Here is a 24,447-nt window from a genome sequence, read left to right as displayed (position 1 = left end):
ATGCTCGAGCTCGCATTTCAATTGCTTGGAGCAGGTCATATGGTAGAGTATCAATATTTCCTGGGCTCTACCACCTGAACCAGGGTTTTCCTCTATAAATATAAAAAAATAAGGGGCTTAAAAAATAAGTTATGAAAACTTTTTGCAGCCACTTATAAATTTTTGCAAATTTTCAAGTTTTTTCTTCCTAGTTTCAAATGTATTCTTGTGAAGATGAGTAGCCTTGCATAGATACTTCATGTTTGGATTTTATGGTTCAAGGTGTCATTTTTTAGCCCTTATTAGCTCTTGAAATCTTTAAATTCTTGAGTGGTTGTGTTCAAATGTCTTATTGCATTGACATGCTTTTTCTTAGAACGATCTATATACAAGATCTTGTTAATAAAGGATTTGGTTATTGGCCATGATGGCTTTTCATGAAATTTGTGTCTCCCACCAATGCCATCAGGACTGCAGTAATACAATGTTAGAAACAAGCATGAAGAACCCGGTGAACCAATGTTCGGTTCATGGGTGCAGCGGTATGGTTTGCTGTTATGCGGCCTTATAAAATTGAATGCTCTAAACTGATCAGAACAAGTGAAAAATTTTCATGATTAACTGGTTAGAAGCATAGTTACCGGAAGCACCTTTCTAGGGGGAAGAGCACTTTTGAAGCAAGGTGTGTCATGCTTCACACTCGCTTCCCTTTCGTTTCTCACTCGATTCTCATCACTTTCTACTTACTTTCTCTTTGTTTTTTGTATTTTTTAAGTCAATATTGATATTTTTTATTTTCCCTTGCATTTCTCTTTGCTTCCCACTTGTTTCTCCCTTGTTTCCTCCACATTTCCTTTTTGGTTTCTTACATGCTGTCACAATTGCTTCCAAAACTAATCTCCCTTCCCCGCTTCCGTTTCACGCATTGTTTCCCATATCCATTTCTTTCTCTAGTAATTATGGTTAGAAGTGACAATATTATAGCTGAGAATTAGAGAGTACAGGATGAAAATGCAATAAGCTTTGATTAACTCATGAAGTCATAAGACACTCATACCAACCAATATTATATCTGAGGTGGCTTGCGTCGGGTTTGGTGCATTTTATGTAACAGTGCAATCTGTAAATCCTTTGTGGGGTGCAGAGATGAAGGTTCAGCTTCGTGTCACAGACAACTCTTTCGTGAAGATGCAGTGGGATTGCGGTGTCACTCGGAGAAAATTAATCTGCTACAGCAATTATATCAAAAAACAAGATAAAAAGCCCGACTATGCCTAAATTACGCAAATTAAAATGTCATTCCAAGGAAAAAGCACTGTACCATAACAAATATGGATGGCCCTCCAAAAGAAACTCACTCATATTTGAAGAGAACTACCATGCACAAAATCGAAATCTTTCACATTGATCATACTAGATGAAATGGCAAAAATATTAATTACACTTCCAGGTCTCATCCTCACTTGGAGTGTGAAATCTCTCTTAAATAAAACCAAGAAGCCCATTGTGGATCATTGTATGCACTTCTAATCTAAATTCTTCTGTGGTTCCTGACAAAGTTTGTTGTGATCAGCCCAAGTGCACTAGAACATCCATATGCTGCAGTCAGAAATATGGTTGTCGAGAGTACAAGAAGGGCTTTCCACTGTCTTCCTGATGCTAGAACTGCAATGCCAGCCGAAACAAGAGCTAGAACTAAGAGTGCCCGTCTCCAGAATTCGAAAGCTTGCACAGCACTGCGGCATTCTTTGCAGTGGACCACATGTCTGAAGTATCGGTTGGCTGGATTTGGAGAATGTAGAGTTCCTACTCCACCTTTAGCAGGCAAAGAAGCAGATAATCCAGCCACCAGACCTGCCGGTGCTTGCTCAACGACGGCGGGCTTCTTTGGGGGTGAGACAGTGCTGTGACCAAAGTAATAGGGCATTCCGTGACCCACTTTATCCATCCACTTTCTGTACTCAGCAACCCAAGTATCAGAAGATTTTAAATTGAGGTACAATTTACCTGTGGGTACTTTCTCCTTGATAAGAACCTCATTCTGTGATGAAAGAAAACCCATATCTTGTTCGAAAACTTTGCATTGATTCAGATGGAGGTACCATTGTGGAAACAACTTCAGTAGCGGTGAACGTACACTGAACCCGAATCTCAGTACGAGAAGAGACTTCCCCTGCCCAGCAGGACAGCAAAGAAAGAGTCCCGAGAAGTACCGTTTCTTGCCATCCTTATCAACAAATTCTCTGTTATTCTGGAGGACACATGGAGCTTCAAATCGCGTAATGTTTGGGTACTCTGTTTCTTTTGATTTTGACCATTCACCTGCAAACCCCCTATCAGTTCGCTCGGTAACTTTGAAAGATAATGGCTGAGCATCCTCCCTTCTGGCACTAAAATCTGTGCGGTCATGTGAAACCGGGATATGGGCTGGGTCCATGAGATTTTCAAGGAGTATAGAGTGATCATACGGGAGCTCATGAATGGAAGAAATGTGTTGAAAACCAGGCATGGCAAAGTACTCAAACCAGGGAAGTTTGCTGTCATCTGGTTTCACTTGACCTGACATCCATATCCATACAACACCTTGAGAGTCTCTGAGCTCATAGCTTTTGGCACACGCAGCTTGGGGAATTTTTGCACCAGGTGGAAGCTACACACAAATATAGAAAATTAGAATCTTCTGATATTTGATAAAGTTCAATGAGGAAGGTAATGTAAGTATTTCAATAAGAATTTCAGCATAGATCAATTTTCCCTGTAAGGTAAACCTGAGGTATCTTTACGCATTTACCATCATCTTCAAACTGCCAGCCATGGTATAAGCATTCCAACCTTCCATCAATTAATTGGCCTTCAGAAAGTTTAGCTAATCTGCAATTGTTCCAAAGAGTGCATTAGTAATGAAGTTTTGTAGTTCATACTAGCAAGTCAAAAGGAAGATGATCCAGACCCATACTAATGATTCGGATCCAGATAACGTCCAGGATGGTTTCAAGCAATATTGTAAGTATCTTACTGTATCGTATGATACATATCGTTACTATGGGAAAAACAATATGTTACACACTCGTATTGCTATGCGAGTGTATATCGTATCTATATTGTATGTATCGTATGATACAACCTTGTATCATGCAATTCGTGCAGTATCGTACGATATAGGGTGTATTGTACGACACACCTTCAATGCACTTTAAAAAGGGTCAAAACTTGTTTTTTATTTTTTGAGTTTTAAAGACCTCTTGAGGGTCGACTTCATCATTTGTGTAGAGGTCATTAGAGAGGTATCCACGCACCTTAGGAGTCGTAAGAGCAATCTCGAGGCTGATCTGTGCACAAGGGAGAGGGTTTTTGCAGTTTGCTCAAGTAAGAGTACATTTTCATCATTTTCCACTCAATGAAGTGGGTTAAGGTAAAAAATCTCTATTATATGTAAAATTACAAAACTACCATCTAAAAAAATTCTGCCTTGGGGCTCATGCTCCCAAACCCCCACCTTACATGCAGGGGGTGCTACCTCCTACAACCCCTGCCAACTTATAACAAAGTTGGATCTGCAGAAATTAGGGATTTATATCAAGGTAGAAATTAGGCTCTATACTCCTCCAACAAAGATGACATAAGGTGATCTAGTAAGGCAATGAGGCACTCAAGTCATGAGTGAAAACCAATTGAAAATCGAGTGCAACTATTGTCATAATATTTTTGTTCATGTAATATAAAAGTATGAGTCTTGTGATATGTTCTTAATTGCAAGATATTTAATATTTTGCATTGTTCTTGTGAGATAGTTGATGTTTGATGATATCTTATGCAACTCATAAAGACATAAATGCTTCATATGTGATTTTATGGTTGTATTTTGTGAAATTCATCATTATTTCATGTGTTATAATTTTTTTTAGAATGCTATTTTTTCTGTTTTTTTTTTTGGAATTAAAAAAAAAATTTATTAAAAAATTATGATTTTTTATGATACATATCTTATTTTGGGCCCGACCAATATGAGTAACGATAAATTACTTACAACTTTGGTTTAAAAAAGGTCCTACGATCAAGAGGAGTCAACTCAAATGAAGATATCCAGGATGGTTTCAAGAGAGTCCTACCATCAAGAGGAGTCCACTCAAATGAAGATAGAGTCCAAGGTAAAACTCAAGTTGAGGATAGATCAAAGAGAACACATGATCAGGTTATCTCAAATGAGGATAGACCTAATGAGAAAAGGAGAACCACAAATGGTGTCAATCCTAGAGACCCAAATGGGTTGTCCAAATGAATCTTATCTTATCCCTATGGTTAGGAGTTGGTGAAAACGTGATGTAAAACTCCTAACACAATGTAAAATATTATATATAGTGGTAAGGCCACTCATGAGGTTTATTGAGTGGTGTCTGTCTTTGTAGACGTTGGTGCTAGCCACACCGAACCACATTAAAAATTCTTGGTGTCGTGTGTTTGATTTTTCTTTATGGTATCAAAGAACATTGACCTGGGTGAGAGAAATTCGTCAGCAGTCAAGGCTTCTCCTTCTTCAGTCGAGAGCACTGTCAAGTTTCCCTACCCATTTAATTTGAATATAGCAAATTTTGTTACAATAAAGTCAAACCGCTCAAACTTTCTTCTTTGGCAGATGCAATTGTTGGGTCTGATCGAGAACCAAAACATGGGTAGCTTCATCGATGGAGAGCATCCACCTCCAACGCCTACTGTTAGTAGTAACAATGGTGAAGAGCCCAATGTCGAATCCGTGGCATGGAGGAAGTCAAATCAACTTCTGCGAGGCTGGATCACTGGCACCTTGTCCGAAGAGGTGCTTGAACTTGTGGTTGGCCTTCAAACTTGCAAGGAGGTCTGTGACACCCTGGTGAACGCTTTTGCTCACGTATCAAAAGAACGTGCTTCTAACTCAAAGACTTCAATCATATCGGAAATAGAATTAGTCTGTAGCCGACTATGTTCAATGGTTTAAGAAGATTTGTGATGAGCTGATTGCCATAGGAAAACCAATTGAGGACTAGACCATGGTCTTCTGGCTGTTGAATGGCTTAGGTTCAGAGTATGATGCCTTCGTCACTACGATGCTCAAACTACGAACACCATCGTATAATGATGTCGTGGATCTCTAACAAGAGAGAGAGAGGGACCATGTGATTCATCTATACTACTGAGGATGTAATCAATCAAAATGTTGCCTTCATTAGTCAAAGGGCAGAAAATCAATGGTTCAAATCCAATAATGGGCGGCAATAATTCAATTCAAAGGGATGTGGCTTTATGCAAGCCAGCCAAGCCGGGAGTCGGACCAATCAAAACAAGGATGGATCCAAACCCGAGAACCAAGGTTCTAAACAATCTGGGGAAAATGCTGGCAAGGAAAAATGAGTTCTATGCCAGATCTGCAATAAACTCAATCAGAGTGATCTGAACTGATCTGAATTTCTGGCAAATGTTCAATGATATATATCAGGCGGAGGATGTTCTCCAGGCCTTAGCGACTATGAAGTTGGCAGATAGTCAGGACCAAACGTGGTTCCCAAATACTGGAGTCACATCTCATATCACGGCCGACTCAGATAACCTCGAATCCATCTCTAAATACTATGGTTTGGAAAAAATAATGGTTGGCAACGAGGCCAATCTTGATATTATGCATGTCAGTTCTGCCAAAGTAAGAAATGAGTCTCAATCTCTGAGACTTAATAACGTTCTTATGGTCCCCGAGATTAAGAAAAATCTTGTTTCTGTGAGACAGTTAACTTCTTATATGCCCTGTGTTTTTGAGTTCTCATCGGATGGTTTTGTGATTAAGGACAAGAGGACGCACAAAGTGGTGGCAACCAGGAATAGGATAGGGGATCTTTATGGCTTAAATCGATCGTTAAATAAAGAAGTGTGTGTCAATGAGGTATTCTTTTCTTCGAGATTCAGATATACTACATGGGACGTTTGGCATCAACGACTTGGCCATACTCATGCTCAAGTTGTCGATTTTCTTTCTAAAAACAATTTTATTTCAATAAAATCGAAGCCTGTTAGCAATAATATTTGTTCTAGCTGTCAAATGTGAAAAATGTGTTGTCTTCTCTCCTTGCTTGTTGAAGAACATTGCAAAGAAATTTTTGGCAAAATTCACTGTGATTTGTAGGGTCCTGCTCCTGTTATCTCTTATAAAAAATTTAAGTTTTATACAGTGTTTGTTGATGAATGCTCTCGATATGCCTGGTTTTTTCCCCTAAGACAAAAAACTGAGCTATTCTCTAAATTTATTGAACTTCACAAGTTGGTGCGTACTCAATTTGTAAGAGAAAAAAAATTCAAATTGATGAAGATGGTCAGTTTAACAACAATGATTTAAGAGACTACCTAAAAGTTAATGGTATTCTTTACCACAAAAGTTGACCCAAAATGCCATAACAGAACAATATGGTTGAACGACATCATGAAACCATTACTGAATTGGGTCTCACCATAATGTTTCATACCCAAACTCCAGTTCGGTTTTGGGTCGAAGCCTTCTTGACTGCTACTTGAATCATAAACCGGTTTCCTGTTATATATATATATATATATATATATATATATATATATATATATATATATATCCCATCATACCCAACCAATGGTATTTCTGTAATTCTGCCCAATAGGGGCATTTTAATCTTTTCCATGTTTTTCTTCTTTTTCTTTTTCCCTTTATTATTTTTATTTTTCTTTTTTTCTTTTTATTGTACATGCATTAAATGCATGTTGCATTGGGGGTCCCAACCAAGAGTCGTTGGACCCCCAACGGTCACAAATGTGACCGTTGGGGGCCCAACGACTCCTTGTTGGGCCCCCCAATGCTCACTCCTCCCTTTTTCTCTCACTCTCTCTCTCTCTCACTCTCTTTCCTATAAATAAAGGGGTAGACCCCTTTATATTGTAATGCTTCTTGAAGCCCATTTCTTGCTTTTATAACATTATGTTTGCAAGCCATTGTTGGCTTTTGTGTATGTCCATTGTGGACTTGATCTTTGCATTCTATGTGTGAATGTCCATTATAGGACATTGTGTTTATTTCCGTGCATTTCATTACACTGCCTACACCCAAACTTGCGATGAAATCTCTCTTCAAGATCCTTTTTCGCAAAAAACCAGACTACTCTTGCCTAAGAGTATTTGGATGTCGATGTTTTCCATACCTTAAAGATTATGTCAACCATTAATTTGAACCCAAAACATTCCCTTGCATTTTTCTGGGTTACACTGATCAACATAAAGGGTATCAGTGTATGTCCCCTCCTACTGGATGTGTATGCACATCCCGACATGTAGTGTTTGACGAATCTATTATTCCTTGAAATCAGTCAGTCTCTTCTCTTCAAGCAAGCAGTCACATGAGTTGGTCAGCATTAAGGAGTGGGACAAATAGGTTTTGAATGAAGATCATGATCCATATGTTGAGTCTGATCATGGTAACGAAGAAAGTCGGCTAGCTCGGCTATTCAATAGTGATGATGCTCAAAATGTTGAAAATCGTGACCAGACTGAACCTAGTGAGGACTCTCCTCATGACTCAGCCCAACATAGTGAGAATATTGTCATCTTATATGTTCCCAATGAGAGGGTCAAAAAAGAAACTGAATCTAGCCAGCTTGCAGTGGGTTCTAATGATCCAAACTCTAGTCAAGGAACTCACCACATGGTAACTCGCATGAAGGATGGGATCGTAAAACAGAATCCCAAATATTTCTTGTCTCTCATTATTCCACTTGAACCCAGGACTCTTAAGGTTGCTCTTGCCCACAATGGTTGAAATGATGCTATAAGGAAGGAGATGCATGCTTTACACATCAATGACACTTGGGAACTTGTTCCTAAAACTACATATATGCATGTTATATATTGTAAATGGGTGCACAAGACAAAGTTGAAAAGCAATGGGACCTTGGAACTATTAGAGCGTGAGGTTTGAGGTGGTCAGATCCAGATTCATATCACTCACGTCATTGTTCACGTCACTATTCACGATGTTACTGTATGCATCACTTCACGTCTCCTAGTTCCCTATTGTATTTTATTATATATTATGTTCTTAAAATACCATTTATTAGTCTTGTATTTTGTATTAATAAGGGTGGATCCTTCAATACATTCATGGTACACTAGATCATGGGATTCGGCTCTTCTTCATATCTTCTCTTGAGTTATATGCCTTCTCCTATTACCAGACGGTCCACATCTGGGTTATGTACCTTCTTAGGTGAAAATTGCATCTCATGGAGTGCAAAGAAACAGCCTATAGTTGCCCGATCCAGCTCTGAAGCAAAATATCGTTCTATGGCGTCAATGGCTGTTGAATTAATTTGGTTGTCATTCCTACTTCATGATCTTGGTGTCTATCTCCGGCAACCACCAACACTATTTTGTGATAATATTTCTGCCTTGCACACTACTATTAAACCTATATCACATGGGTGTAGGTACGGGTGTGACATGGGTGCGGACAAATTTCAAAAATTTTGGACACGGGGACACAACTATATATATATATATAACAATAATAAGATTATAAATTTTAAAGCAAAAATAAAAAAGTAATTTTATTGAAGTAACAACACAAACTTACCAAAATATAACACATAAAGAAACTTGTGAGTGTGATAACAACAAAACTTATCATAAATTTGTCTCATCGTCTGAATTAGAGGGAAGAACAGGATCGAGGTAGTCCATGTTGAGAGTATGCAAATCATGTTCTCCCCCCAAGTCAAAATCTTCTGGATTTACATCACAATACTTGGATGATCCACAACTGCATTAAAGTATGACTAACTTAGTATCTAACTTCAAACTTTGAATATAAATATTTAAACACGAACTTTGAATACAAAAGAAAAAAAAGTACCTATACTTATCTTTAGTACGACGAAAAATTAATCGTAGATTAAAGTGAACATAAACAAAATCCTCTGCTCTTTTACTAGTGAGTTTGTTTCTTTCAATGTTGTGAATTTGAGCATATGTACTCTAATTTCTTTCACAACACGATGGTGTAGCAGGTTGGGCTAACAACTTCATTACAAGACATTACAGATTTGGTGTCTCTGATCCATATGTTGCCTACAAATTAAAGGAATCTTCTTCGGCCCTTTACCATAAGTGTTGCTAAAGAATCAAATCTCCCAGTAGAGAATTTTCCAAACTCACTATTTACAACCTTAAACATGTAAGGATCATTAAAAAGTCTTCCCAAACATATCATTTTATTCCTTGATATCTCAGGATCTTCATTTAGAGAAACACGACCAAGACCTTCTGTCAACCATTTTTTTGCATAATATTTTGGATTGAGAGAGTATGCCATGCAATGCAAAGATGTATTGCTTTTATCTCATCTTCTTACTAAAACTGAATGTACATGTTTGTAAAATTCTGAATAATCAAGTGCAACATCTTTCTTCTTATGTTTGAAAATGATACTTTGAACTTTTTCAATCATATTGTCCCGCATTTTATAAATTTTATGAAGCATGGGTACATCTCTGTCAACTTCTATCAATATTTCCCAAATAGGCTCTGTAAATTCAACAAAATATGTAATTTTATCCCACCAAAAATCATCAGAGATGCATTTTTGATAGCTTGAGCCTTAACATCAGCTTCAGTACGATAAAAATCACAATCTTGATCAACCACCATCATCATCAATGCATTCTTGAGTTGCTTAATTCTTTTCATCATAACAATGAGAGAAGCAAAACGAGTTTCAGCAACTTTCAGCAACTTGAGATCAGAATGCCTATTAAATATAGATAAGAGCATGATGATGGTTTACAACAAAATTTCTAATATTTCGAACATCATGCTCTATTTCTTCAATCCATAAACACATTTCACGTGCATATGCATCATTTTTTGATGGATTGCATATACTCTTAAGCGTCAAATTTAAACTGTGTGCTGAACAAGGAGTCCAAAAAATATGTGAATATGTATCTTCACTTGCCAAATTCATTCTTGCACGATGGCAAACTGGAGCGTTGTCTGTAATGATTTGCACCATACTTTCTTCACCCACTTCTTTTATCACTTCGACAAATAATCTCTTTAAATATTCAACATCTTTATACTCCCCAGATGCATCAACAGTCTTTAAAAAGATTGACTCATTAAGTGAGTAAGCAATGAAGTTTATCAGTGGTCGCCTTTGTATATCAATCCACCCATCAGAAACAATAGACACTCCATGTCGTTTCCATGCAAATTTTTGGGTCTCTAACAAGTCTTAAATTCTATTTTTTCCTCGTTCTTAGTTTTTCTGAACTAGGAGGCTATTAACCACTCAAATTACAATTAGCCAAAAATGTAATCATATCTTTCCAGTATGGACTTCTAGCTACATTAAAAAGAATTGAGCTTGAGTAAAAGAATCGACCAATCTTTTTATCAATTTCTGCTCTTGCCATGTTTTTGAATGACCCTTGTATTGTTTTATTGCCTTCCATCTTTCTTTTCTTCAAAAGCTCTTCTTGTTCATCACTAGCAATAGCAAAAGGTAGATTAATCGAATCGCTTCTTATTTCTGTAATTTTCTTATTTTCAGTTTCTTTTTGTTCTTTCTTTAATTGCTTTAACAAATTTTTGCCAATCCTAGAACACAGCCTAATTCCTAGACCACGAATATGCAAAAGATGTGCTTTCACACGCATATAAGAACCTGTGAAAACAGTCTTACATAGATTATAAAGAAATTGCACATTCCCACCACTACCACTAGCTTTTATCCTTTTTGTCACAAGCCTTCAAAGTGGTTGAGAAACTTCTAATTCAGAGTTAGAACTTGAACCAATTGTATTGACACTGCCACTAGAACTCGCCATTATATCTGAAAAACTGAAAATTGAAAAGAAAAGTGAAAGTGAAACTGAAAACTGAACACAAAATCGAAAAAGTAGGAAGGGGCAGGGGCCCTTTGCACCTGCCTGCACTGCAGAAGAGAGAGCGACTAGCAAGGGTGTCGCTCCTGCCAATGTTGAAAAAATTGAGCGGTAGGGGCGAAGCCCCTAATGGATGAGATGGAGGGAGGCAGGGCCTTACCCTACCTACCTGTGACAAGGAGAAGAGGTAGGGGCGAGGCCCCTGCCTACCTAAGGGTGCTCAAGGGCATCACCCCTGCTGAAAAACCCCAATCGGCAAAGGACATCGCCTCTGCCGAAGACCCACATGTGATAGGAGTGATGCCCCTGCCATGCTGGGCAAACGAGCAACAAGGGGAGGCGAAGCCCCTTGTTGAACACAAGGAGGGGTCGAGCCCCTCCTCTGTAGAATAAGAGGCGTAGGGAGGGGCCGAGCTCCTCCTCTGTGAGCAAAGGGTGCAGGAAAGGGGGGGGGGGTCGAGCCCCAGCCTATCCTGCAATAAGGAGGGTCGGCAGGCCTTGCCTACCGACAATGAAGGAGAGGACGAAGAGGGGAAGGGGAAGAGATGCAGAGGGGAGGTCGCGATCCCTCTCCTACGTACAGAAGGAACGGGGAGGTAGAGAGGGGCTCGACCCCTCCCCTATGGAAATAGGGCAGCAAGGAGGGGCTCAGCCCCTGCCCTGCGAAAATGAGGCACCGGGGAGGGGCTCGACCCCTCCCCCTGCGAAAACGAGATGGCAGGGAGGGGCTCGACCCCTCCTATGCGCAAACAGGGAGAAGAAGAAGAAGAAGACAACGAGAGGGAGAGAGAGAGAGATTACCTGAGAGGTGGTAGGAAAAAGAGGAGTCGTCAGCGTTGGGAGATGGCGCACAGGGGGTGTTGGCGTCAGCTGCTGGAATATGACGAGCGGGAGGGAGAGTCGATGGCTGTTGGCGTCGGGTGGCCAAGAAACGGGAGAAAAAAGGGAGGGTCGAGGGTCACCGGTGACGGTGGTCGTCGGTGGCCTGCCAGAGATCGGATAAGAGAGGACCCTAACCCTCGAATTCTGTAAAAAGAAATTTGGGGGTATTCCCCTCCCCCTGCACCTCTTGAGGGTCAGGCCCCAACCCCTCGACTGTTTTGGATCCGGGTCAGGTCCAGATTCGGACCCGACCTGAGTCCAGATTAATTTTTAAAAATGGACAAAAATAGACTCGGTCAAAGTTGATCGAGTCCAAAATGTAGACGGACTCGACCCCGGTGCATTGACCGTGTCCGACTCTTCGTTGACCGTGTCCGCCCTGTGACCACACCCGTGTCCGCACCTGTGTGTTAGGGCGTATCGACGCAGGTGCATCGACCTTATAGCTGAATCCGTGTGTTAAACCTTTTTTTCACTGGCAGATGAAGCATTTTGACATTGACTATCATTTTGTTAAGGAAAAGGTGGCTTTGGGTACTCTTGTTACCAAGTTTGTGACTTCCTCCAACGAAATTGCTGATATCTTCACCAAGGCTCTCCCCCAAGCTCACCTTGTCGATCTCAAAATCAAACTGGGACTCTCTGTTCCTCCCGTGCCCAATTTGAGGGAGGCATGAGAGCAAGATGATCCAGACTCATTAATTATCCGGATCCAGAAAACTACCAGGATGGTTTCAAGAGAGCCCTACGATCAAGAGGAGTCCACTCAAATGACTCAAATGAAGATATCCAGGATGGTTTCAAGAGAGTCCTACCATCAAGAGGAGTCCACTCAAATGAAGATAGAGTCCAAGGTAAAACTCAAGTTAAGGATAGATCAAAGAGAAGGCATGATCAGGTTATCTCAAATGAGGATAGACCTAATGAGAAAAGGAGAGCCACAAATGGCGACAATCCTAGAGACCCAGATGGGTCGTTCAAATGAAACTCATCTTATCCCTATGGTTAACGTTAGGAGTTGGTGAAAATGTGATGTAAAACTCCTAACACAATGTAAAATATTATATATAGTGGTAAGGTCCACTCATGAGGTTTATGGAGTGGTGTCTGTCTTAGTGGACATAGGTGCTAGCCACACCGAACCACGTTAAAAATTCTTGGTGTCGTGTGTGTGATTTTTCTTCATCAAGTCTATAGTTAGACTATTCCCAAATTAAAAAAAAAAATCTCATGATTTTACATGAAAACAACAAAACATACCTCAAGGTAAACACTAGCAAACTGGCAACCATGTCATGTATCAGTTTTGTACTATCAATTTATCAAAAGAGGAACAAAACCCATAAATCTAATTTTAAAATTTCAAACACATAAATCTCAAATCTGAATACCCACATAAAAAATTTGCAGAAACAGTGTAAACCAACAACAGCTAAAAAAAAATACCTATGTGGGCAACGATCCTCATAGCAATGAAGTGTACCCTTCCCATCTTTATACAAAACAAGCTGCCTATCAAACACGGTGAGGCCCACGGGGGCATCATCAGGCACCTGATCAGTGAGGTAGAGGGGGTACCACTCTTCTTCCCAGTTATACTTCACCGCCCTTTCTTCTTCACCCAAAGAGCTTTTTTCCTCTGTACCAATGACAACATCTTCTTCTCTGTCGGCAAAGACACCACGGTCCACGTCTGCTATTGCGCCACACAGAAGCTTTTTCAGCTCTGCCTTTCTTGGGTTCCATGAAGAATAACAACAAGAAGAAAGATGGGTGTTTCTGATAGAAACAAATGCTGGGGATGAAGTGGGTTTATGGGGGAAAGAAGGGAAGGGAAGAGAGCAGAGAGTGAGAGAGTAGAAGGATGCCATTTTGGGGGGAAACGAATAAGGTTGGAGGTGGAATGGTCGCCATGAATGATCAAATGAGCGTACCAGTGGTGGGGTTCTGGCAGCTCACGCTAGCTACTCATGGCCACAAGTTAATGGTGACCAAATTATAGAAAGAAGAACGGTTTCCTATTTTCTGGATGTAAATTTTGAAAACAAGACTTACGTATATATTTGACACGTCCATGTGATGAAGTCTTTCTTTCATGAAATAGCCTTAGATTTTCCTAAATGGCAAAACTAACGTGGTTTTGGAAAAGTGGCATCAGAAAATGATGGAGACTTGATGTTTGGGGTACCACTGTGGCCTTTTTGCTGGTTATTAAGTTTTATTGGTCAAAGAAGCAACCACTTTTTCACAGGGAAACAGACAGTTATGACTTTTGGAAGAGGCCCAACAGTACAAACATTTCCAGGATTTTATATTTTTCTGGTTTTGTAGGGTAAAATATTAGAAAATGTGGAGATTTGTTTTTTGTCTGCATCCATGGATAAGATATTTCTAGTTGCAAATTTGCCATTAAAATATTCGAGACCAGACAAGGGTAGCCTAAATATGAATTTGGATATGGATATCTCACTGAAGGATGTAAACGGTTAGGATTCAGGTTGGATATCTGACTAAATCTGAATCCATTTAATCAGATTTAGTAGCTAAAGTTGTATCTAATTAATAATCAGATATATTGAGAGTTTGTCACCCGAATTTGAATTGGAGTCTGCACAAAATCTGAATCTGAATACATGCAAATGTCAAATTTTAAGGTAGTGAGATCACGATTCGGTTTTAGTTGATGCACATCCAACTCCTATCTTCGGTAATGCCTAGATCCGACCCGAGTTCTTTTATACCCCTAATCTCACACAAAATCGATAATTGTTCAAAGTGATGTCTTCAAAACTAAGGCAGCTAACCATTATGACCATCAACATCCTTGTCCTTCATATTTCAGGACAGACTCAAGACAGACATTCATGTGCTAGGGCCTTAGGACACAAATGTGTTTTGATCCAAATACATTTTCTTTTCCCATAAAAGTATGTACTTACTGCTTATTGCACCGTCATAATTTTCCAAAATCAGATCTGTTAAAGCCAATTTTTAAATTAAAACTTTAAGCTCCATGGTGCTTCTTGCTGCTTCAAAGTAGTCACCACATTTGGTCAATGTTACTGCATTGCCTCAAAATGACAGCTTGGCTTTGTTCCAACTACATTGGGCAGCTTTACAAGTCATGTTTCTTCATTCTTTAGGACTCGTATTCATATGATAAGGCCAGAGTTTCATGGTCATTTGCTACTGACAGCAACTTTCTTACTTTATCCAAGCTAGGGATTAGTACTAACAGGTAGTATAAAAAATCCCTAACAGTAGAGGCTTTTTTTTAGTATGAGAAATTGTTATGCAGGAGTTGCTACAGTCAGAATCATATTTGTGCAAGTGCACTTGTACACTGCATTGAACTCCACTTTAATATACTGCTAGTGAGACTTTGCAATACCATACATGATTCCCTGGTCAAGCATTTGAGTGTTACTATCGGTGCCCTTCAATACTCAAAACAATTCTATAAAGGAGAGGACAAGTGTAGACGTGTAAATTGGTGGAAAAACTACCAAGCACTGACTTGACTTGATGCCAAAAAAACCATTGAAACCTAATGGGTGAAAACTAGAATAATTTTCTTGTTAATAAGTTTGCCAGGCAAACAAAAGTCCACCAAGTCTGTCAGGCCAAATTCTGACATACAGAGCAATCCAAACCCGCCCACCGGATTTCATTCTTATGGGCACCAAAGCACACAAGTGGAAGTAGTTTTGTGCTGATCTGCTCTGCCTTAAACTGCAGGATCGCTCACAGTGTATCCGCTACCTTTCTGTCATGTATATATGAACTCATGATGCTTGTTAAAGGCTTCCAGAGATACCCATTGACCCTATCTTTGTAACTATCCACTTGCAAGTGCAAGGATTTGCTTTCAAAGACTTGATATCCTCACTGATTGTGGTTGATCAAGTGGCAAGGTTCATTTAGACATTATCTGAATCATTCTTTTAAGTTTTAATCCTGCAGGCATTAATGTCCTAAAGATTATGAAAACTGCAAAACAAGAAAGTTGCATATTTCTAAAATTGGTCTTTATTTACTAGCAAGGCCTGGGTTTAGTCATGAACCATCCCTAGTGAATGTTAGTGCAATTCATGGACACAAATATCGTTCTCAGGAAAATCTTATGATATTTTAAAAAATCCAGTTTTTTTCGAGAAAAACTGAGAAAAATATTAGCATATATAAAAATATGATATATATATATATATATGAAAAAAAACATGAATGATACAGAAAATATGGAAAGTGTTTTATTGGAATAATATTGTGGTAAAACACTTTCCATATTTTCAAAATATCGCCAATATCTGTGACATAGGTCCAAATTTTTCCAAGTGTCAGTATTTTTTTCTTGCCTATGAACTGAGTTCATAATTCATGCGCCAAAGCAAATTCTAGAAAAAGAGAAAAAAAATGGAACAGTAAATCAATAGCGTGATTTGATTCATGATGCAGCAAACAAGCCAACCCATGTTCCACTTGTCTGGGAGACATAAATGATGTGTAAGAGAAGCAGATGGCCATTTACTGCTGTCATAAACACAGCACCATTAATCCATTACCCTTCCCCTCCCGCAATGTTCATGCAAAATGCTAGCCTTGCTCCTCTCCCTTCCCTCGGAATTGTCAGTTTTTCACTGTGACCCAACATTCTCATCTTCATGGGGAGGAACACACCAAGCATAATGTCCACAATCAATCCACTGTTATTCATCCTAGCATTCATCTCCATTCCACAGCCCTCTTTCTCTAGCCTCTCCTTTGATTTCTATGCAGGGTCATGTCCAAATGTAGAACTCCTGGTAAAAAACACAGTCAGATCAGCAGCTGCCTTTGATCAGACTGTTCCTGCTAAGCTCCTGCGCTTACTCTTCCATGACTGCATGGTAGAGGTAAGATGTTGCAATTTCTGGGGAATACCCAGACGCCCAAAATCTAGAAAATGGTTGTCATTGTCTCTGTGTCACTGTTTTCCTTGTTGGGTAGTCATCTGCAAATTGATAACACACCCAACTGCCACAAAGTGCAGAAATAGTTCAATATTTCACATCTTTGTTTATATTCTCTTTAATCTTTCAGGGCTGTGATGGGTCAGTGCTTTTGGAAGGGAATGGAACAGAGAGATCTGACCCTGCAAATGCATCTTTAGGGAGTTTTCAAGTAGTGGACACAATAAAAAACATGCTTGAGATGTTCTGTCCAGGGACTGTTTCTTGCGCAGATATTCTTGCTTTAGCTGCCAGAGATGGTGTAGAGATTGTAAGATCTTTTCTCTCTGAGTATTTAACTATTATCCTTATGTTCCATATTTGACATTTTCCCTTTGTTGGTTTGGTCGGCTGCAGGCTGGGGGGCCCTCTGTTGGGATCTTGACAGGAAGAAGAGATGGAAGGGTTTCTTCTGTCTCAAATGTGAGAGCCAATACTGTGGACACCGTTTTTAGCTTGGAGCAGATGGCCCAACTTTTTTCTTCAAAAGGGTTGTCCATAGATGATCTAGTAGCACTCTCAGGTATCTCTCAATTAAATTTACATCCCAAAACTTGTGGAACATTTATGCTGTGCTGCCTCAATTATCATGTATTTTGCTGTCTCAATTGTCATATGTTTAAGATCCTACATTTTTAAAAAATTGATGAATAGCCACCTGGGTTAGTTTTTGTTCATACAACTCTAGTTAAATGCCTGAGAGAGGGAGAGACTCGTTTAGCAGTACAATGTAAATAAGAGATTTCATTTCAAAGTATAAAATTGTAGTTTTGCAGTTAAAATTAGATAAAAAGTAACCCAAGCGAACCATCCATTTGTTTTTTTTTAAATTAAGCATTCATCTTAAATATTTGAAACCTAAGGTGGCTAAGAAAATTTCTGTTAATACTTGTTATACCGCTATGATATACAACAACTATTGTATGTTTTGAACTTTCTTTTGTTTCTTTTCCTCTCAATGAAAATATTTTCTCACGTATCACCAACTTCCAAATGCGGAGAATATCCTTGTCCAACCAACAACATTTAAATAAAAGATGTCATTTTTTATGCAGTGGCTCCGCTGCTGATGCCCATCCATCTCATAGATGAGCATCACACCCATGTCAAGAAATGCCAAGATGTATGGCCGTCAAGCAAGTCGCTGCATATAATGTGAATACAACAACAACAACAACTACGCCTTCATCCCAAAACAATTGGGGTCAGCGATATGAACCAAAAAAGAAATTCATTTTGGGTCTTCCACATGAATCCTTTTCCTCCAATCATTTCTATCCAACGCCATGTCCTCGGTGAGGTTCAAAGCATTCATATCCTTTCCTATCATCTCCATCCAAGTCTTCCTAGGCCTACCCCGACCTCTTTTAACTAATATATTTTCCCATTTCTCCAACCTTCTAACTGGAGCATCATTAGGCCTTCGCCGAATATGTCCAAACCACCGTAAACGATTCTCTCGCATCTTATTTTCAATGGGTGCAACACCTACCTTCTTACGTATCTCTTCGTTCCGAATCTTATCTTTTATTGTATTTTCACACATCCATCTAAGCATCCGCATCTCAGCTACACTCATTTTTTGAATATGATGTCTCTTGGCAGCCCAACATTCCGTACCATATAGTAAAGCGGGTCTAATAGTCGTCCTATAAAACTTTCCCTTCAACCGCAATGGCATTCTACGATCGCACAGCACTCCAGTAGCACTTTTCCATTTCATCCACCCAACCTTTATCCTATGATTTACATCTCCATCAATTTCTCCATACTTTTGAATGATGGATCCCAAATATTTGAAATAATCATTCACCGGTATATCTTGCTCACCAAGCTTCACTACACTCCCATCACTACTTCGTTGCTTACTAAACCGACATTCCATATATTCAGTCTTACTCTTACTCAACTTAAAACCTCTAGCTTCCAATGTCTGTCTCCATAATTCTAACTTAGCATTAACCCCAGCTCTAGACTCATCAATCAAAACAATATCATCAGCAAACAACATACACCACGGTACATTTTCTTGAATTGATCTCGTAAGCTCATCCATCACTATAGCAAATAGGAAAGGGCTTAAAGCAGATCCTTGATGTAACCCAACCGTTATCGGGAAATTGGTTGTCACCCCTCCACAAGTGCGGACATTGGTTACTACTCCTTCATACATATCTTTAATTATACTAATGTACTTGAGAGAAACACCTTTCTTCATCATTGTCCACCAGAGAACGTCCCTAGGTACTCTATCGTATGCCTTCTCTAAATCAATAAAAACCATATGCAAATCTTTGTTCCTCTCTCTATATCTTTCAATAAGTTGTCTAAGAAGATGTATAGCTTCCATAGTTGATCTTCCAGGCATAAAACCAAATTGATTCTCCGATATCATGACAACCTTCCTCAACCTAGACTCAATCACCCTCTCCCAAAGTTTCATAGTATGACTCATGAGTTTTATACCACGATAGTTTGTGCAATCTTGTATATCACCCTTATTCTTATATAAAGGCACCAAAGTACTCTTCCTCCACTCATTAGGCATCTTATTTGTTCGCCAAATCAAGTTAAAAAGATTTGTCAACCATTCTAAACCTTTCTCTCCCAAGCATTTCCAAGCCTCGATAGGTATACCATCTGGGCCAACTGCCCTTCTTGATTTCATTTTCTTCAAAGCCTCTGCAATTTCTTTCTTTTGAATCTTGCGCATGAAGTCACGATTTATCTCATGAAAAGGAATGGAGAAGTCTCCAAGATCTTGAGCATGACTATCATTAAATAGCTTATCAAAATAATCTTTCCATCTCTCCTTAATCTCCTCATCTTTGACTAAAACCCTTTGCGTTTCATCTTTGATACATCTAACCATACCCAAATCCTTCGATTTCCTATCTCTCATCTTTGCAAGCCTATAAATATTCTTCTCGCCTTCTTTGGTATCCAACTTGTCATAAACCTCCTTATATACCTTAGCCCTCGCGTTTCGAACAACTTTTTTAGCTTCCTTCTTTGCTATCATATACTTCTCCAAATTCTCATTATCACGACTCTTACTTAGATTTCTATAACACTCTCTTTTAACCTTAATAGCTAATTTGACATCCTCGTTCCACCATGATGTATCCTTACCTAGTGGTGCACCGCCTTTAGACTCACCCAATACCTCCTTAGCTACTTTTCTCATACCACCCGCTATCTTATTCCACATTGATTCTGAATCCTCCTCGAGACACCAATCAACTTCCTTAACTACCTGCTCTACAAACATTCCTTGTTTAGCTCCTTTCAGTGCCCACCACTTAATTCTAGGATCTATCCTATGTCTATCCCTTTTGTGGCATTGTCTAATTCTAAGATCTAAAATTAAGACTCTATGTTGTGTAGCTACACTTTCTCCTGGTATAACCTTACAATCGATGCAACAACCCCTATCTCTCTTTCTAAGTAGGAAAAAATCTATCTGACTCGTATTAACCCCACTTTTAAATGTTACTAGGTGAGACTCCCTCTTCCTAAACCAAGTGTTTGCTAAGATCATATCATAGGACAAACAAAAATCTAAAATCCTTTCTCCACTTTCATTTCTTTCTCCTATACCATAGCCTCCATGGATATTCTCAAATCCATCCCTACTAATGCCTACATGTCCATTAAGGTCACCGCCGATGAAAAGCTTTTCTCCATAAGATGTCTCTTGTACTACTCCATCTAAATCTTCCCAAAATTGATGCTTAATGGAATCATGTAAACCTACTTGAGGTGCATAAACACTAATAATATTAATAATATCCGTACCTAATACTAATTTAATAAGTAAAATTCTATCACCCTTCCTACAGACCTCAACTACATTATCTATAAACTGACGACTCATAACAATCCCTACTCCATTCCTATTCCTATTTATTCCTGTATACCAAATCTTATATCCCCAAGGTTCTATCACCTTAGCTTTCTCACCTACCCATTTGGTCTCTTGAAGACATAAAATATCAATCTTTCTCCTACACATAACATCTACTAACTCTACCAACTTACCAGTTAAAGACCCTATGTTCCAAGTGGCTAACCTAATTTTATGGTCTTGGACTAACTTCTTTACCCCCACCCGTCCAACAAAGTGAGGGAACCCTTGCCTATTTGACACCACACCCGGGCGCCGGTGTGACGCGTCGCTTCTGGGCGACGACCTAGCAACCCTTGCACATTTATCACTGCCTCCGGGCCTAGAGAGTACAGCGCGTCGCTCAGTAGGGAACGCCCCAACGAAATTCTCATATTGGTTCATTTTCATAGGATATGACAAAGTTTTTATGCTGGCTGTCACAGGCCTACCGCAACCCTCCTCCTTTATCCGGGCTTGGGACCGGCAGTGTATAACTACACAGGCGGAGTTGATTCTTAAATAAAAATGCCGAAGAATGATTCTTCTTATTGTGCCCTTGAGAATTAGGACAGTAAAAATTAAGAACTGTCGACAGATGTCTCTCGTCCAAAAGCCATGCTGATTCATAGTTGACACATTTAAAATAGCAAACCACAACAGCCAAAATCTCGTGAGAAATAAAATATATATATATATATATATATATATATATATATATTATTTTTTGATAAAATATCTGCAACTTTAAATAAAATTTTAAAAAAAATCATGAAAAAAATCTTTAAAATTGTTAATATCATGATATTTTGAAAATGTCACAAGTTGCCGTTTAAAGCATTTACTCAATCTCACATTTTTTCTCGAGTTTTTTGTTACTGTGATGCTGACAGTCACTGGTCTATCTAGCTGGATACTGTTTCTGTCAAATAATAAGCCATTCATCCACCTATTGAACCAAGAAAAATAAGGTAGTGTTTCTGGACTGTTCTTTCCACTGCAAGTCGTTAACCCTGTAGGCAAAGGGTGCAAGTGGTGTAACTGGGCCTGTTGCCCAAAAGATGGACCACATGAGATGGGCTCAAAGAGCCTAACATGCACTGTCTGTTTTAGGCCAGCCTTGGCTTGATTCAGCTTCCCAAATCTGAACCATGCATGACACTAAGGCTTGTATAGTTAAGGAGCCAACCCAGTCAGTGTCCACACTGACAATCGTGCTACAGTACAGGTGTCAGACCATGTTGCGTGTGGCCTAGAACACATGGTTCATTATCGGATCTATCATTGGGGCCTATGCCAGATCCGACCTTTTACACAAAAAAGGAGATCTCATATCCCAGAGGGAGGATCAGGTGCAACATGATTGCACACTTTTTGTTAGCTGCTGCAGCCGATTGCCACCCATCTTTGAGATACAGTCTGTCAGCTGTAGAGCTCAACGGCAGATGGTGGGCAATCAGGTGCGGCAGCAGACTTAAAGTGTGCAATCACATTGCACCTAATGTCAATTCCAGATCCCCATTTCCCATTGCAAATCTCAGTTTTCAGTCGGGACCTTGAGGGGGTTGGGCTAGAGATACACAATCAAGATCCTAAAATCTCAGATCGTGTATGTGAAAGAATACCTTTGTTTTGAGAATTGGTGTGTGTGTGTGTGTGTGTGTGTGTGTGTGTATAAAAGGGACCTATCGTGTGTTATATTAAGGGGGCATTTGATTGGTAGGACAGTCGTCTGTTGAAATGATTCTGTCCCGCCGTGCATGGGCACCACGTCGAACGTGGGGCATTTGTGTCACAGAAAAAATGGGACACAACTGTTAGTTGCGTCCGTTCGGCGAGGCCTTCAAGGGGTCTGACTTTGTCCAGGACAAACTGTCCACGGCATCCAACGCTCCCTAAATAAATGTAGCGTGACAAAAGAAATGATCCAGAGTAATGGCGCCCCTATTTCTTCTGAAAATAGCTTGGACCAGACACGTTGGCAGATAGCTGGTAGGTATTTATGGTTTCGCGGTACACGTCACCACGGGTTTGTATACATTCTCCAAAAGGAGCACTGACATGTTACTTTAGAACCATAATTTAGAATCTTAGATGTGGTCCTGTCAAGAATGTGCATGTCCAACTTATGAATTTTATGGTTCAAAACACCAAATGCTGAATAAGTTTATGATGACTGCATGAACACTGTCATGTAGTGCGTTTGATAGACTCAAATCTCAGATCTGAGACTCTAATCTGGCATGTAACACGCCTGATCAGACGGCTGAGGAGAATCTTATTTAGATCCTAGAATCTGACATCACCTCGGATCTCACTCCTGGTAGTCCAGAATAGGCACACTTTCATTTGTATTATTGATCTTTTTGCAGGAGCACACACCATAGGAACTGCACATTGTCGTGCCTTCAGTGACAGATTTGGGGTGGATCCAATAGGAAGGCTCACTCCAGTGGACTCTTCCTTAGACAAGGATTTTGCAGCAGAGCTCATTAGCCAATGCCCAACCAATGCAAATCCAACTGTAACAGTTAACAATGACCCTGTAACATCTTTGCTTTTTGATAATGTGTACTTCCAAAACCTAATGAGGGGAAGAGGGTTGTTCCACTCTGACTCAGAGTTGTTCACTGATGAAAGGACAAGGGATCAAGTGCAAGCCTTTGCAGAGAACCAAGAGAGCTTCTTTGAGAGCTGGGCCAATTCGTTTGTGAAGCTCACCAACGTGGGTATTAAGACTGAAGACGAAGGTGAAATACGAAGAACATGCGGAGCTATCAACCCATGAAAGGAACAGAGAGCTTGTGTAGAGTTTCCCTTGGCAAAAGAAAACAAATAGTTTCAATGGGGAGTTTTTCTGTTTTTTTTTTTATTATTAGAAAAATATTTATGGTATTGTGCTGTTGGAAAGTAATAATGTTGGACCTTGCGTTGATTATGCACAAGGGATGGGGTTAGCATTTTTTAGAAATCAATACAAATCAAAACCAAATGGGACGGACAAGAAAGTTTTATTTGAAGCAATTATGTGGAATAATCTTTTTAGTTTTGAGGAGAGGTAATAAATAATAATGCATGGGTTTAACAAGAATACGAGCTTATCCAAGCTAGGGTCACAAATATAGATGTATTGAATTCTCCCATCTATCAAACAAGTTCAGTATTTTCTTTCGTTTTCTTTTAGCAAGTTTAGTGGTTTTCTTTAATTTTCTTATGGACAGCTACCAATCAGTTATGTTTTCTGCTGCTACGTCATTTTAATGTTTCCTTTTATAACATAGTTATTCATTTTGATTATTAAAAATAAAAAATATCCAAGCAATATCGTCCAGATATATATTTTTGGGATGAAAATTATCGTCCAGTTATTCTTTAGTGAATATGATGCAAATCACAGGAAATAGTGCATTTAACAGTTCTTATCTGAGCACCAAAAGGCACTGCAGGAAATTTTTTCTGCAAAACCCACTCAACTTAACTAGAAATTAAAACCTACAAAGGCAATCTAATTGAATTTCTGTAGGGATTACCAAAATCAAGCTCTCAGCTGCTGACATCATTAGCTTTGCAGTCAAAGGCAGTATGAGGTCTTGATACTGACCACCATCAGTGAAGCAATAGACATAGGAGCAAGCAAAACTGCTGTTCCGTCTAAAGCACTACGGCAAAAATCTGCACATTACATGTTCTGGCTGGGTCAGGACAGAGAGAATGTGCCCCCAGTTTCCACAACAAACTGCATGTAACGTGGGTGCATATGTTCATCAGGAGGAAATTCTAATCTCGAAGG

General features: G+C 39.4%; 2 protein-coding genes across 2 annotated transcripts; one reads left to right on the top strand and one right to left on the bottom strand.

Moving 5' to 3' along the window:
* Positions 1-1,359: 1,359 nt before the first annotated feature.
* Positions 1,360-13,734, bottom strand: LOC149847793 (protein TIC 55, chloroplastic-like). Its single transcript, XM_090001259.1, has 3 exons — positions 13,230-13,734; positions 2,748-2,850; positions 1,360-2,629 (listed from the first exon to the last, which is right to left on the bottom strand). Exons 1-3 carry the CDS (start codon positions 13,652-13,654, stop codon positions 1,511-1,513), a joined length of 1,647 nt encoding a protein of 548 aa, XP_089857385.1. The 5' UTR covers positions 13,655-13,734; the 3' UTR covers positions 1,360-1,510.
* A 2,734-nt stretch (positions 13,735-16,468) lies between these two features.
* Positions 16,469-23,445, top strand: LOC149847792 (peroxidase 18-like). The gene is made up of 4 exons (XM_090002227.1): positions 16,469-16,675; positions 16,863-17,042; positions 17,129-17,294; positions 23,030-23,445. The coding sequence occupies exons 1-4, from the start codon at positions 16,469-16,471 to the stop codon at positions 23,443-23,445; spliced, it is 969 nt and encodes a 322-aa protein (XP_089858353.1).
* The last annotated feature ends 1,002 nt before the right edge of the window (positions 23,446-24,447 follow it).

The sequence above is a fragment of the Nuphar pumila genome, chromosome 1 (genome assembly GCF_984573655.1).
Source record: "Nuphar pumila chromosome 1, dmNupPumi1.hap1.1, whole genome shotgun sequence".
NCBI lineage: Eukaryota > Viridiplantae > Streptophyta > Magnoliopsida > Nymphaeales > Nymphaeaceae > Nuphar > Nuphar pumila.
The sequence above is the reverse complement of the archived record's forward strand: the minus strand, read 5'-3'. Positions and strand labels throughout refer to the sequence as shown.